Raw genomic sequence first — 12,954 nt, 5'->3', positions numbered from 1 at the left:
TTCATACATGATGTCTTCTCGTCACCTTCTGTTTTTCTCTCTATTGCTCTCCACAGGTCTTGCATTGACTTTTATCTTGGAGAACTGCTTCAAGCCTGAATCTGGTTCACGGGTTGGTGTACCAAAGATTGGCATTCTCATCACAGATGGGAGATCCCAGGATGATGTTATACCACCAGCAGAGAGCCTGCGGAAGGCTGGTGTTGAGCTGTTTGCTATTGGTAAGGGCAGACCCACCTGTACTGCAGTTACTTAAAAAAACAAAACACCTTGTATAATGTTGTTTCTAAATAGTTGTCAGCTTCCTCCTTACGTTACTGAGCTGCTCTGCTTGATGAATTCATTTTTTGTCTGGTTGGGATGTCGGTCAGATTTCTTATTCAGATGTTTTTGCTGTTGATGTGATGCTAACATTCATGTGCCCTCACCTTTCCAGGTGTTAAGAATGCTGATGAGAATGAATTGCGCTCCATCGCCTCAGAGCCGGACGACACTCATGTCTACAATGTGGCTGACTTCAGCATTATGAGCTCTATAGTAGAAGGACTGACAAGAATAGTGTGTGATCAAGTGGAGCAGCAAGACAAAGACATCAAGCAGAGTAAGATAACATGACAAAGTCAGTCTGCAAGGAATAAAGAAGTTACAACACTGGAAAATTATTTAAAAACAAAATCAAATTAAATAAGTGTTTGGTTTATCAATGTACATTGTGATCACTTTGGACATTGTTCCAGAGTCAGATACACTTGAAAGAGCCAATGTTGGACCTGATTTACTCAAAGTAGGTTATGTTTGTTTTAAATCAAACTATGTATATTTAGATAAAACTTGCATTTCCTGATATGCATTTAGCTCATGTTAAATGAAATATTTGTGTGAAAAAGGTGTCATAACAAATAACACCACTCCCATGAAGATTTTCAATATTTTCTATTTGGCAAATGTTTATCCTGCACCCTTTTTCTTTCTCTATCCTTAAACATGTTTCCATCTCTGTTCACATTAAGTCACCAGATGGATAACTAAGATGTGAATCGGCATCAGAAGATGCCATAAATCCAGTTGAATGTCTTTTGGTTATATTTCAATTCCATCTTCTTAACCTGATCCTTAGTGCATGTGAGATTTCTTCCTAAAAGCTCCTCTCTAGGAGTAATTGTGTAAAAGTTTTTGGCAGTCTACTTACATAACTCTCCCTTCTCCTTTCCTTGCCGTCTTTCAGAATTTACGCCAGAAAAAACGGGAACGCCTCTAGATCTGATGACATCAGAGGTCACAGCCCAGAGTTTTCGGGTCTCATGGAGTCACGCACCCGGAAATGTAGAGAAATATAGAGTGGTTTATTACCCAGTTCAGGGAGGTGAACCACAGGAGGTAAATACTGTGTTCCTCTTTGAGACCTACTCTGCAGTTATTGAACTTGCTTGTTCAGGAAGTTAAATCAGGAAAAATTGAGAAATGAAAATTATAACCACCTTGAATTAAGGAATATCTATCGGTGCAACACAATGCTTAAAAAAAATCAGTTGTTTAATGTTTCTTAGCAATGTTGGCATGTATGTATAGAAGCACAAGCAAAACCTGAAAAATACTGTAGTTAGTGGGAGCAGAAAGAGGTGGGAACATTTTTATGATTTTGGTGAGAGTTACCTGGTATGGGGGAGATTTATAGCCTTAAATCATTTTTTCTTTGAGATGAAGGTTGTATCACTCATCGATACTCCTTGCTCTCATTTCTCCATTCACAACTCCCCAGATAATCAGTGCAGGTTAGGAGCGTACACTAAAAATTATACTCTGGCTGATTCAGGCACCTGCTTGATTTTTCCAGAACATGTGATGACAGATACCATTAAATCTTTTGTATAGTGGAGTTTTTTTTAACCCAGGGACCAAATGTTCAGAATGTGCACGTGAGGAGGCTTTTCCAGCTGACTCAGCCCGGACTTAATCTTTATCACAACTCTTCAGCTTTGGATGTTTGTGCTTGGTGATGTTCAATAAATAAGTTGTTTTCTTTCTCCTCTCACATTTTCTTTCCATCACTCCTTCCTTCTCTCCTCTCTTTCCTCTTTCATTTGTCATCTTTTTTATCTTCTTCCATTTATTGCCCCAATTTCCATTTTCCCCATTATACTTGATTCCTCTTACTACTGTGCTGCATTTTTATCCCCATTAATTTCTGCACTTTTATCCTTTCCATCCATCTTTTCTCTTCTGACTCACCATCCTGCACCTCAGGCTGTAGTGGATGGCACTGAGACTTCAGTGGTGTTGCTGCATCTTAGCTCTCTCACAGAGTACCAGCTCGCTGTGTTTGCTGTGTATGCAAACGAAGCAAGTGAAGCTCTGAGAGGATCAGAAACAACCTGTAAGTTTACTCTTACGCATGTGCAGAAACATTTATACAAAATCCCACACAAAGGCCACAGTAAACATCTGAGGGCACATGGCTTTGAATTTTTTATTTTTTTTCAACTTAAATTTTTATTGGGAGGATTTTCACAACATTCACAAAAAGTTCTCCTCTAGGATTTTAGACATAATTAAATACCACATGCCCACGCAGTGAAATTCCCATATTAAAGATTATAATCACAGCAATGTAACCAATGAACAAAAAAGCACAATAAAAAAAAAAGGAAACAAAACTACAGAACAAAAAACAAACAAAACAAGATACACACACCATAAACAGATGCATAATAGGTCTCATCCAACCACTATCCATCTTGCTGTAAGCAATGTATGAAATAGTCCCACCTAGAAACCCTATCATCAAGAAGCACAGTTTTCCCCCTCCATAGCTTTCAACCTTGGAACCCACCGTTCCTGGAATTGTTCCTCCTGTAGTCTTAATTGAAATGTTATCTTCTCCATTGTGTATATTCCCCTAACTATGTCCAGCCAGGTTTCATATCTTGGTGGTTCCACCTTAAGCCAACTAAGGGTGATTGCCTTCTTAGCTGCAACAAGAAGAATATGTAACAAGTATATTCTCTTTTTGCTCGTTGTCTCAGTCTGAACTGCACCCAGAATGGCCAAGAGCGGACCCCTCACTATTGTACAGTTGAAAATGTTATCTATAGAGTCAAATATCTCCTTCCAGAAATCTTTTAAGACAGGGCAGCTCCAGAATATGTGAAGGTGGTTGGCACATTGTTCCCCACATGCTCTCCAACAGGCCCCTGACTGGTTTGGATTAAATTTGGAGAGGATGTGGGGTGTTCTAAAGAACTTATGAACTATTTTCCATTGAAACTCTCTCCAAACATTGGCATTAGTGACTTTATGTATTTGCAAAGAGATAGTCTCCCAAATGTCTTCCATGATTAACATACCAAACTCTTTTTCCCATTTTTCTTTGACAAGGAGGTTATTTGCCTGATCCATACTGGAAAATATTTGGCTTTGAATTTTGAGAGCTGTGAAAGCCAGAATGAAAATGAAGAACTTATAAGACACAGATAAACATACTGAAACATACTGTGAACTTGTATTTTACCTTGCAATTGTGTGTATGTGTGTACATGTAGTGGGTCTCCCCTCAGTGACCACCCTCCAGCTGTTTAATCATACTCAAAGCACCATGAATGCTCGATGGAACAGTGTAAATGGAGTGTCAGGCTACATGCTGCTGTACACCACTCTCAGAGATGACGGAGACTTGGATAAGAAGGAGGTAGTTGGAGAAAATAAACATTTAGACAACAAAAAAATGTTAAATGCAAAATTTTAACAGTGTCCTGCCAAAGAAAAGTTTTGAGACTTTTATTATTGTTATACTAAGGTCACAGTATCTGATGCAGTGACGGAGCTGGAGCTGGACGGTTTGATACCCGACACTGAATATGCTGTGACTGTTTATGCCATGTATGGAGGAGAGGCCAGCGACCCCATTACAAATCAGGGCACCACTTGTTAGTAATGCTCTTGCACACTGATACAGTTTTTAGCTTAAGTTTGAGTTCTCATTTTAATCAAAAATATCCTCTCTCAAAGTAAAACCATTCAAACCTGTGAAGCTTAAAATCTCCTTCCCCTACAGTACCCCTGAGTCCTCCCAGAAACCTCCAGTTTTCTGACATCACTCACAACTCTGCCCACATCATTTGGGATCCAGCATCAAGTGGGGTTAAAGGTTACCACATCATGTGGGTAAAGACTGATGGAATAGTTACAGAGGAGGTCTGTATGAATCGGTATTCTGTTTTCTTTTTTCAAAATTGTATTTTTGTTTAATTTATCTGAAAGCATCTGTGTAAAAAGGCAAATGATGCAGACCTGTGTTAAATGTTTTCATCGATTGCCTCCATCACTTTATTGTGGAAGAAAATTCTTATAGAAATGTTGCAGTTCCCTCAATACTTTTGTATTCACCAAGAACCACAAAAGAAATGGACATGTAGTCATATTTAAATTTTTTATTTTTATATGCTAATTGTTATTTTATAGACTATTGTTTTTCATTTTGTACCCGTTTGTGTTCTGCAGGTGGAGGTGGGGCCAGTGACCTCCTATGACCTCAGTGAACTGACTTCTCTGATGGAGTACTCGGTGGCCATCTTTGCTCTGTACAATGAGGGCCAGTCAGAGCCGCTCACCGATGGCTTTACCACTAGTAAGAAATTCAAGAGTGATTGACAACAAAATACTAAAGTTAAATGCTTAGATTATTTCAACTGCTGGTCCAGCATTTTCAAACCATATTTTAACCAGCTATTTCAGATGTTTATCCATGTTTATATTCCAGTTTCAATGAATTATGAGTTCATCTCATTAACCCAGCTGTTAATGGACTTTTAGCTGCCAAGTTCAGTTTTCTCCATACTACTTGATAAGAGTTTAACAATTCATCTATAGTAGTAGCTAACAACTACACGTTCATTCATGCTGATTGTTAAAAAATTCACAATACTATAAATGTTACTGTAAAATATTTAGTTATTGCAGCAGTTTATTAACTTTTAGTAATCTAAATCATAGCAATAAACTATAATTAATCACATATCACTACAAAACGTCATCATTACTTTACCGCCATGCACACCCACAAGTGAACAATACAGACATTGCTTTTTCTTGTTTAACACAGCAAAAAGTTTTGACTTCTGTGATACTTTTTCACCAAGTACCAAAAGCTTTACTTAATTTACTCTTTCAATCTCAATTCCCCATATATTTAAGGTATTTGTCACCTTTTTTCTATTTCCAAAATCAGTTGATTTGACTTCTTTTGCACAGTCAATACCAATTTAATCATTTAGTCTTTTTGTAAATTTGATGATTTCTGGAAATGCAAATTGTACGTATCGTTGTTACTTTTGTAAGTAATTACAAATCAGTCCATTGCCACACTTCTACTTTAATACTTATGTAGTTTTTATATAAAAAAGCTGAATTTAATGTATCCATTCATTATTTCAGCTGACAACTCATTATTCTGTTCAGTAACCTTTTCATCTTTTTAAGCGTAACATTAGTTAAGAATTCAAACTGCCAATCAGTTCTGTTGACTCATGATTTCAGTAGTTTCTTCACACAGCTCACTCACACTTACAGCTGTTCCTTAACAATTTCAGCATTTTTTTTTTTCATGTGTCTAACAATTTTAACTTTTTATCAATGCTTTTTGCCACAATAATAATATAGTCTGAATTCAAACAGAATATTCATTATTTAATCAGAATCAGAATCGCTTTTTATTGCCAGGTATGTGGACACACACGAGGAATTTGACTCCGGTTACACCTCACTCTCTTTAGTGCAACAATTACAAAAAAAATAGACAAAAAAAATAGACATAGAACAAGATTAAATAAGAAGTGCAAATTGGTGCATGGTGCAAGGATGAAACACTGAAGTCCGGTTTTAGCTGTTTAACACAGAGACAGCCTGAGGGAAGAAACTGTTCCTGTGTCTTGTTGTTTTGGCGTACAGAGTTCTGTAGCGCCTTGCAGAAGGGAGGAGTTTAAACAGTTTGTGTCCAGGGTGTGATGGGTCTGCAGAGATGTAACCTGCCCGTTTCCTGACTCTGGACAGGTACAGATCCTGGATGGAGGGCAGGCTGACACCAATAATCTTCTCTGCAGACCTTATTGTCCGTTGCAGTCTGTTTTTTTCCTGTTTGGTGGTTGATCCGAACCAAACGGTGATGGATGAACAGAGAACAGACTGAACAATGGCGGTGTAAAACTGGATCAGCAGCTCCTTAGGTAGGTTGAGCTTCCTGAGCTGCCGCAGGAAGTACAACCTCTGCTGTGCCTTTTTGATGGTAGTGACTGTGTTGGTCTCCCACTTCAGGTCCTGAGAGATTGTGGGGCCCAGAAACCTGAAGGATTCCACAGCAGACACTGCGTTGTTGATGATGGTGATGGGTGGCAGAGTGGGGGGGCTTCTCCTAAAGTCCACTGTCATCTCCACTGTTTTTAGCGTGTTCAGCTCCAGATTGTTCTGACCACACCAGCAGACCAGCCGTTCAACCTCCCGTCTGTATGCAGACTCATCACCGTCCCGGATGAGGCCGATGACTGTTGTGTCATCTGCAAACTTCAGGAGTTTAACAGACGGGTCTCTTGAGGTGCAGTCGTTGGTGTAAAGGGAGAAGAGCAGTGGGGAGAGTACACACCCCTGGGGGGCACCTGTGCTGATGGTCCGGGTGCTGGATGTGATGCTCCTCAGCCTCACCTGCTGCTTCCTGTCAGTCAGGAAGTTTGTAATCCACTGACAGGTGGAGGAGGGCACAGTGAGCTGGGTGAGTTTGTTGCGGAGGATGGCTGGGATGATGGTGTTGAACGCCGAACTGAAGTCGACAAACAGGATCCTGGCGTACGTCCCTGCAGAGTCGAGGTGTTGCAGAATGTAGTGCAGTCCCATGTTAACGGCATCATCCGCTGACCTGTTCGCTCGGTAGGCGAACTGCAGGGGGTCCAGCAGGGGGTCTGTAATGTCCTTCAGGTACCCCAACACCAGTCTCTCGAAGGACTTCATGACTACAGATGTGAGGGCAACAGGCCTGTAGTCGTTCAGTCCTGTGATGGTGGGTTTCTTGGGGACCGGGATTATTGTGGAGAGTTTGAAGTATGAGGGGACTTCGCACAGCTCCAGGGATCTGTTGAAGATCCGGGTGAAGATGGGGGCCAGTTGGTCAGCGCAGACCTTCAGGCAGGAAGGTGACACACCGTCTGGGCCGGGTGCCTTCCTGATCTTTTGTCTGTGAAAGACTGACAGAACATCCTCTTCACAGATCGTGAGTGCTGGTGGGGGGTCAGAGGGGAGAGGTGGCAGAGTGGCAGGTGATGTCAATGGGGGGGGGAGGTGGAGAGGTGTGAATGTGTCAAACCTGCAGTAGAACACATTCAGCTCGTCAGCCAGTTGATGATTCGCTGCAGTGTTTGGGGATGGTCTCCTGTAGTTGGTGATGGTCTGCAGGCCTCTCCACACTGACGCTGGATCGTTGGCTGAAAGGCTGTTTTTAATCTTTTCAGCGTAGCTCCTCTTGGCTGCTTTCACCTCCATTGTCAGCGTGTTTCTGGCCTGGTTGTACAGGACTCTGTCCCCACTTCTGTAGGCCTCCTCCTTGGCCTGACGAAGAGTTTGGCCTGACGAAAGAGTTTTGCAGTGAACCAGGGTTTGTTGTTGCTGTATGTGCGGAAGGTTTTGGTGGGCACACACATGTCCTCACAAAAGCTGATGTAAGATGTCACGGTATCAGTCAGTTCATGCAGGTCTGAGGCTGCAGTCTCAAAAACACTCCAATCAGTGCAGTCAAAGCAGGCTTGTAATTCCACTTTGGCGTTGTTGGTCCATCTCCTCACCGTCTTGACCACAGGCTTAGCAGATTTCAGCTTCTGCCTGTAGGTCGGGATAAGATGAACCATGCAGTGGTCAGAGAGTCCCAGGGCTGCACGGGGGACAGAGTTACAGAGTTAGTTTTAAACCGATAATGTCAACAATGCATTTATAGTTTCACTTTTACTTTTTAAATAATGTGCTCCTGACTTTTGGCTGTACATTTCGTCTGCTTTTCAAGATGAGCTCAACTCATTCTTTTAATGAGGTTATATAGCCTATGGCTACATAGGCCCATGTACTCATGGTTGAATGTAGATGACTACTATTCATTTTTTAAAATTTTGTTTATTGTTTATCACCAGTGGATTTAATTTCTCAGTCCCCTTCTTGGCTTAGGATAATCGTGTCTCATTACATTTACAGAATTACAGGAAATGCTTGTATCAGTATCCTTAGAAGGCAAACTATTTATCTTTGTGTCAAATGTTGAATTTTATTCCCTTTCCAGTCCTTCTGCTATTTTGGCTCCCTGCCCATCTTATTTCTACCTCGGCATAACAGCCCAGTCACATAAAATAGCCATTTCACTATCCCTGACTATTTCATCACACTAACAAATATTTATTTGTTGGAATATTTCTTTAAGCCACAATCATTTCGGCTCAAGTGCTGAGTCAGCCCAAAGAAATGTTTGTGAGGTGAGCAACTGTTAAGATGCGGACCAGGTGGATTTTTATTTATCTCTTGGCAAACTTTGTTCAATTGAAGAGGTTTATGAAAAGGAACTAAAACAAATATGCTAGCGCTTCAAATTTTTTTGAGTGGAGGTGGTAACAGTGTGGACTGGCAAGATGAGAGTTCATAGACAAACTGCAACAAAGTTTTAGTAGGGTAACTGCTGAAAACTAACCATGTAAACTGGTCTAATCTAAAAGCGGTTTGATAAAACATCTATATAATTGGATCAAAACGAGTCTCCCTGCGTCTTTCAGCTCCAGTTCCCGGTCCTCTAAACCTGCGGTCCTCTGATGTCAACACAGACGGCTTTAAGGTCAACTGGGATCACTCAGCCAGTGACATTGTCCTCTACAGACTCTCCTGGGCACCATTCACTGGTGGTGACACAAAGGAGGTCAGTCCAATTAAAATCAGATAAGTAAATGTATTTTAGGTAAATCACTGTTCAGCACCATACAGGCTTAAAGGGTTACTTCTTCATAATAGATCCACACAGATTAGACTGACATTGTGTGGTTGAAATACTCTGAGGAAACGTCTGGGAGCTTGAAGAACCTCTGATATCTATTTTGTGAACAAAATGCATCATGTAGCATTGGATAAAAACTGATCTGCATGAATTCAGAGCTTTTTGTTAAGCCACGAGTCCTGTTATTCTCTTTATTTCTAGGGAAAGAAATGGCTGCACTCCGTCTGCCGAGATAAAGAGAAGACTGCACTCGTTAGACTTACATAGAAGCGTTATGACTCTAATGGTAGCCAGTAAAACCCCTGGCATGGTTGAGTATAAATAAAGGCTGTATAAGTCTAGAAATGACCTGCTTGAATGTTTTATTACCATGATCTGGGGCTTTGAAACAGCTGGGAGGCAGCGATAGAGTCCTGTGTGTGTGTGTGTGTGTGTGTGTGTGTGTGTGTGTGTGTGTGTGTCATCAGAGCTGAAAATTACACTCTGGGGAATTGGAAAGGAAGGCTTGTGGTACTACCAGCTTTGAGGAAAGAGGGATGCATGCAGTTTTACTGTTTCACATCCACATATCACACATGTGGATGTACACACACATGATATTTGAGGGTAGATTGACCATGATTCATACACTTGCTCCAGGGAAAACAAATGACCTCAGTGGTGAAATTTGCATATAATTGTGCATTGAAAGCCTGTGTAAGGAATCCTAATCTGGTTACTGAGTCATCTTCATTCAATTCTAATTTCTGAATTGCTCTCTGTTCAAAAAAGCTGTACTTTTTATGACCTTTTTGCATTTATCTTGAAGTCCTATTTGTGAATGTTCTACACATTTGGGGCAGCAATCAATCCAACTGGCACCTTTTCTTTATTATTCACCATGTTTCACCAATCGTTTCCAAATCCTTTTTCATTTAATTTAACAAAACATATTCTTCAAACTTGAGTTATATGTACTTGATTAATAGGATTTTTTTTCTTCCACATTTTATATTGAATTCAAGGATACACATCTCTATTTCCTCATGTTTTATGTGAGAAATGATGAGCACTGAGGCAAGCAGCTTTATTTACTAAAACTCATTTATGACCGTGGTTTCTTAAATGTGAAGTTGTGTTCAGAGTATAAATAATCTTTTCAGACTGCTGGTCATTTTTTTCACATTTCTTTCTGTAATTATTTATTTTCTTTTACCAAATAAATCTAAGTAGGACCTAGCAGCGCTCTTTGAAGCACAGCATGGCAGAATAAAAAATCTGTCATTCTTGAACATGTAAAATCTAAATGAGTCTATTCTTAACACAAAGACCCTCTGTTGTTCTACTTTAATAGTTTCTTTGACATTAAAACTTGAGATGAAAGTGTTGCATTATAAAAACAAATTGGCTGTTGTCAAAACGCATATGCTTAGAGAATCTTAATCTTTGAGTAGGATAGCGTGTTATAAACGGGTCATAAAATGAGAGCTGACCTTTTTGGGAATACCAAGCAACTTTTGTCTAAAGAGGACTTTTAAAGTGAGCATACTTGTGCAAAAAAAAAATGTAATATGAGACCTTTATGTCTGTTTCCCTTCTACACTGTAGGTGGTTTTGGGTGGAAGTGAAAACAGATACATCCTGACGGGTCTTAGTCCCTCTACTGAGTATGAAGTCATGCTGACGGCCATATTCAAAGATGAATCTGAGAGTGACACAGTCTCTGTCATAGAGACAACATGTAAGTGACAGTAGACTGTTTAATTGGCAACATAGCATATGGCTGTTGACCAAGGTATTTGGCTTGTTTAGTTATTTCACAACGTGGGAAAAATCATCCTCTTAGAGCTTTTTCAGTGATGTATACCCCTCCTCTGGTCTGATGTTGAAATAAGCCTTCTCCTTTCTGTTTTAGATGAGCACATTTTCAGATAAAGACATGAGCATTTTTGAGTTGAAGCAAAGCTCTGCATAACGCATTTGCATTGATATTTCTCCCCTCTTATCTCAGAATAAGAAAATCTATTTTACCATCAATAATTTGTAACATATTTCTGTCGAGTTGGCTTTGTTATTGACACATTATTGTTTAATAGAGCTTGTATTCAATTATCTGATTGGTGCTCTCTGTGTTTCCCCAGTTGCCAAGACAACAACGATTGCCACCTCAGCCACAGGTAAGAAAGGTTCAAACGGGCTCTCTGTAATATTGCAAAATGTCATTAGGTAGGGCAACACACTCTCCATGTTGGACCTGTATTAAGACAGCCAAACATTGGCCTGAGAAGAGATGACTCAACAGGATGTCTCATGCTGTCTGAAATTGTGTAATGCAATTTATTTTTTTTATAATTCTAGTAAGGTTAAACTGTCGGAGCCTCACTTTTAATAACTTCCCCAGCATGTGCCCACTGGGCAGCAGGCTAATTTCACTTGGTACATTAAAAAAAATAAAAGTGAGAGCAGTGAGACTGGCCATATTCTGATCATGGGTCAAGCCAAGGCATCTGTCAAGAAAGTCCAGAACCATTAAATTATGAAAGTCTTTAATGCTGCCAGTACACACTTATGTTCCCAAAGTGCAATTTGAGATATACAAATGACTCATTGTAGATTTTAAACATTATCACTCACTTAATCTTGGAAAGAGAAAAACTGGTAAATTCAAAAGATAAATACTGATAACTGCTGCAATTTATGGAAAAAAGTTAGTATGTCTTTCATATTTTAGAAGTCTTCTTACCAAGCTGCATCCTCCCCAGTAAAAACCTCTAACTTCATTATGTTAGAAGTGACTGAGGAGCTTTAGAAGCAGCTAATTGGGTCAAAGCGAGTTCTCCACTTTAGATGTGTAAAACTTATAAAAGTAAAGTGTGTCCGACTATCATTCCAACTTTGAAACTGTAGTGTTGCATCGGTTTTAACAAATCGGGTCTTATAGATGAAGTCTGTAGACACCCATATTGATTTTCAATCAATCATGAAGTCTCAGTTGATTATAAAGCCATAATTTATGCTGCATCACATCAAACGGACTACGTTTCAAAGCCATGAAACACAACAATTCTTATTTTCACATGACTTTAAACAAATAAGCACATTGTTATAAATCTTATAATACAGTTCTGCCAATAGATGTGGAAATTAGCTTTAACTCTGTACAGTAGTAACTGTTGTTGTTGTGTCACAGTGTCACGACAAGGTGTGAAAAAGTTTTACCTGAATGACGAGACCACCCAGAGCTTAGATGCATCGTGGGAGCTGGAGGACCCCAATGTGAAGAGCTACAGGCTATTCTACGCCAGCCTCGGTGGTGACCACAAGGAGTCTGTGAGTTTATCAAATTTTGAGTTGTCACGGATGCAAAAAAAGTCCCTAAGAATGATTAAGTTCAGATCCAGAAATTTAAGGAGCATTTTCTGTGGGGATCCATGAATGTATGTGGTACATATTTTCCGATTTTGTTTATTAATCCCTTTTCAAGGTAATTGTTGCTGGCTGAAATTTGTAGAAAAAAGCTGATTATTGTTCACAAAAAAGAAAGAAACAATTATTTCCAAAATGTATTTCAAACCAAGAGAAAAGCTGCACCATCTCAAGCAAAGCCTGTTAGAGTGCAATATGAGTGATACAGTTGAGTAAACTGGAAAAAACTGGATTGAAATAAACCATCAATTTTAAGCTTTTAGGGCTTCAAAGCTCTAATGTGTCTGTGTGTGTCTGATGTTTCAGGTCACTTCACAAACACATAAAATGTTGCACTCAACATATGTCAGCCCCACAAGCAACAGGCAGGTGTCAACATTACAGCAACTTTACAGCACATGGCGACAACTTTTCTATTAATGACAGTATACAGTTTTTCTTTTAAAAGCATTAAATCGGAATCTTGAGACAGACATTGAGTATGATGTAACTAATATTTCTCAAGGCCTGCTGCTCATTTGACAACATTCGACTTATGTTGTCAA

General features: G+C 39.7%; 1 protein-coding gene across 3 annotated transcripts in view; it reads left to right on the top strand.

Annotated features, from left to right (window-relative positions):
• col14a1a (collagen, type XIV, alpha 1a) overlaps nucleotides 1–12,954 on the top strand; it is a 138,518-nt gene that overhangs the window by 57,418 nt on the left and 68,146 nt on the right. For all 3 annotated transcript variants that reach the window (XM_075465157.1, XM_075465158.1, XM_075465156.1), the window contains exons 14-25: nucleotides 57–221; nucleotides 437–601; nucleotides 1,226–1,377; nucleotides 2,245–2,374; nucleotides 3,540–3,685; nucleotides 3,794–3,923; nucleotides 4,052–4,191; nucleotides 4,498–4,624; nucleotides 8,790–8,929; nucleotides 10,592–10,724; nucleotides 11,125–11,160; nucleotides 12,174–12,313. In XM_075465157.1, the coding sequence (XP_075321272.1) occupies nucleotides 57–221; nucleotides 437–601; nucleotides 1,226–1,377; nucleotides 2,245–2,374; nucleotides 3,540–3,685; nucleotides 3,794–3,923; nucleotides 4,052–4,191; nucleotides 4,498–4,624; nucleotides 8,790–8,929; nucleotides 10,592–10,724; nucleotides 11,125–11,160; nucleotides 12,174–12,313 (1,604 nt within the window). The remainder of the gene's footprint in view (nucleotides 1–56; nucleotides 222–436; nucleotides 602–1,225; nucleotides 1,378–2,244; nucleotides 2,375–3,539; nucleotides 3,686–3,793; nucleotides 3,924–4,051; nucleotides 4,192–4,497; nucleotides 4,625–8,789; nucleotides 8,930–10,591; nucleotides 10,725–11,124; nucleotides 11,161–12,173; nucleotides 12,314–12,954) is intronic.

Source organism: Odontesthes bonariensis, chromosome 5, assembly GCF_027942865.1.
Source record: "Odontesthes bonariensis isolate fOdoBon6 chromosome 5, fOdoBon6.hap1, whole genome shotgun sequence".
In the NCBI taxonomy this organism is placed as follows: Eukaryota; Metazoa; Chordata; class Actinopteri; order Atheriniformes; family Atherinopsidae; genus Odontesthes; species Odontesthes bonariensis.
This window is presented reverse-complemented; position numbering and strand designations above follow the sequence as displayed.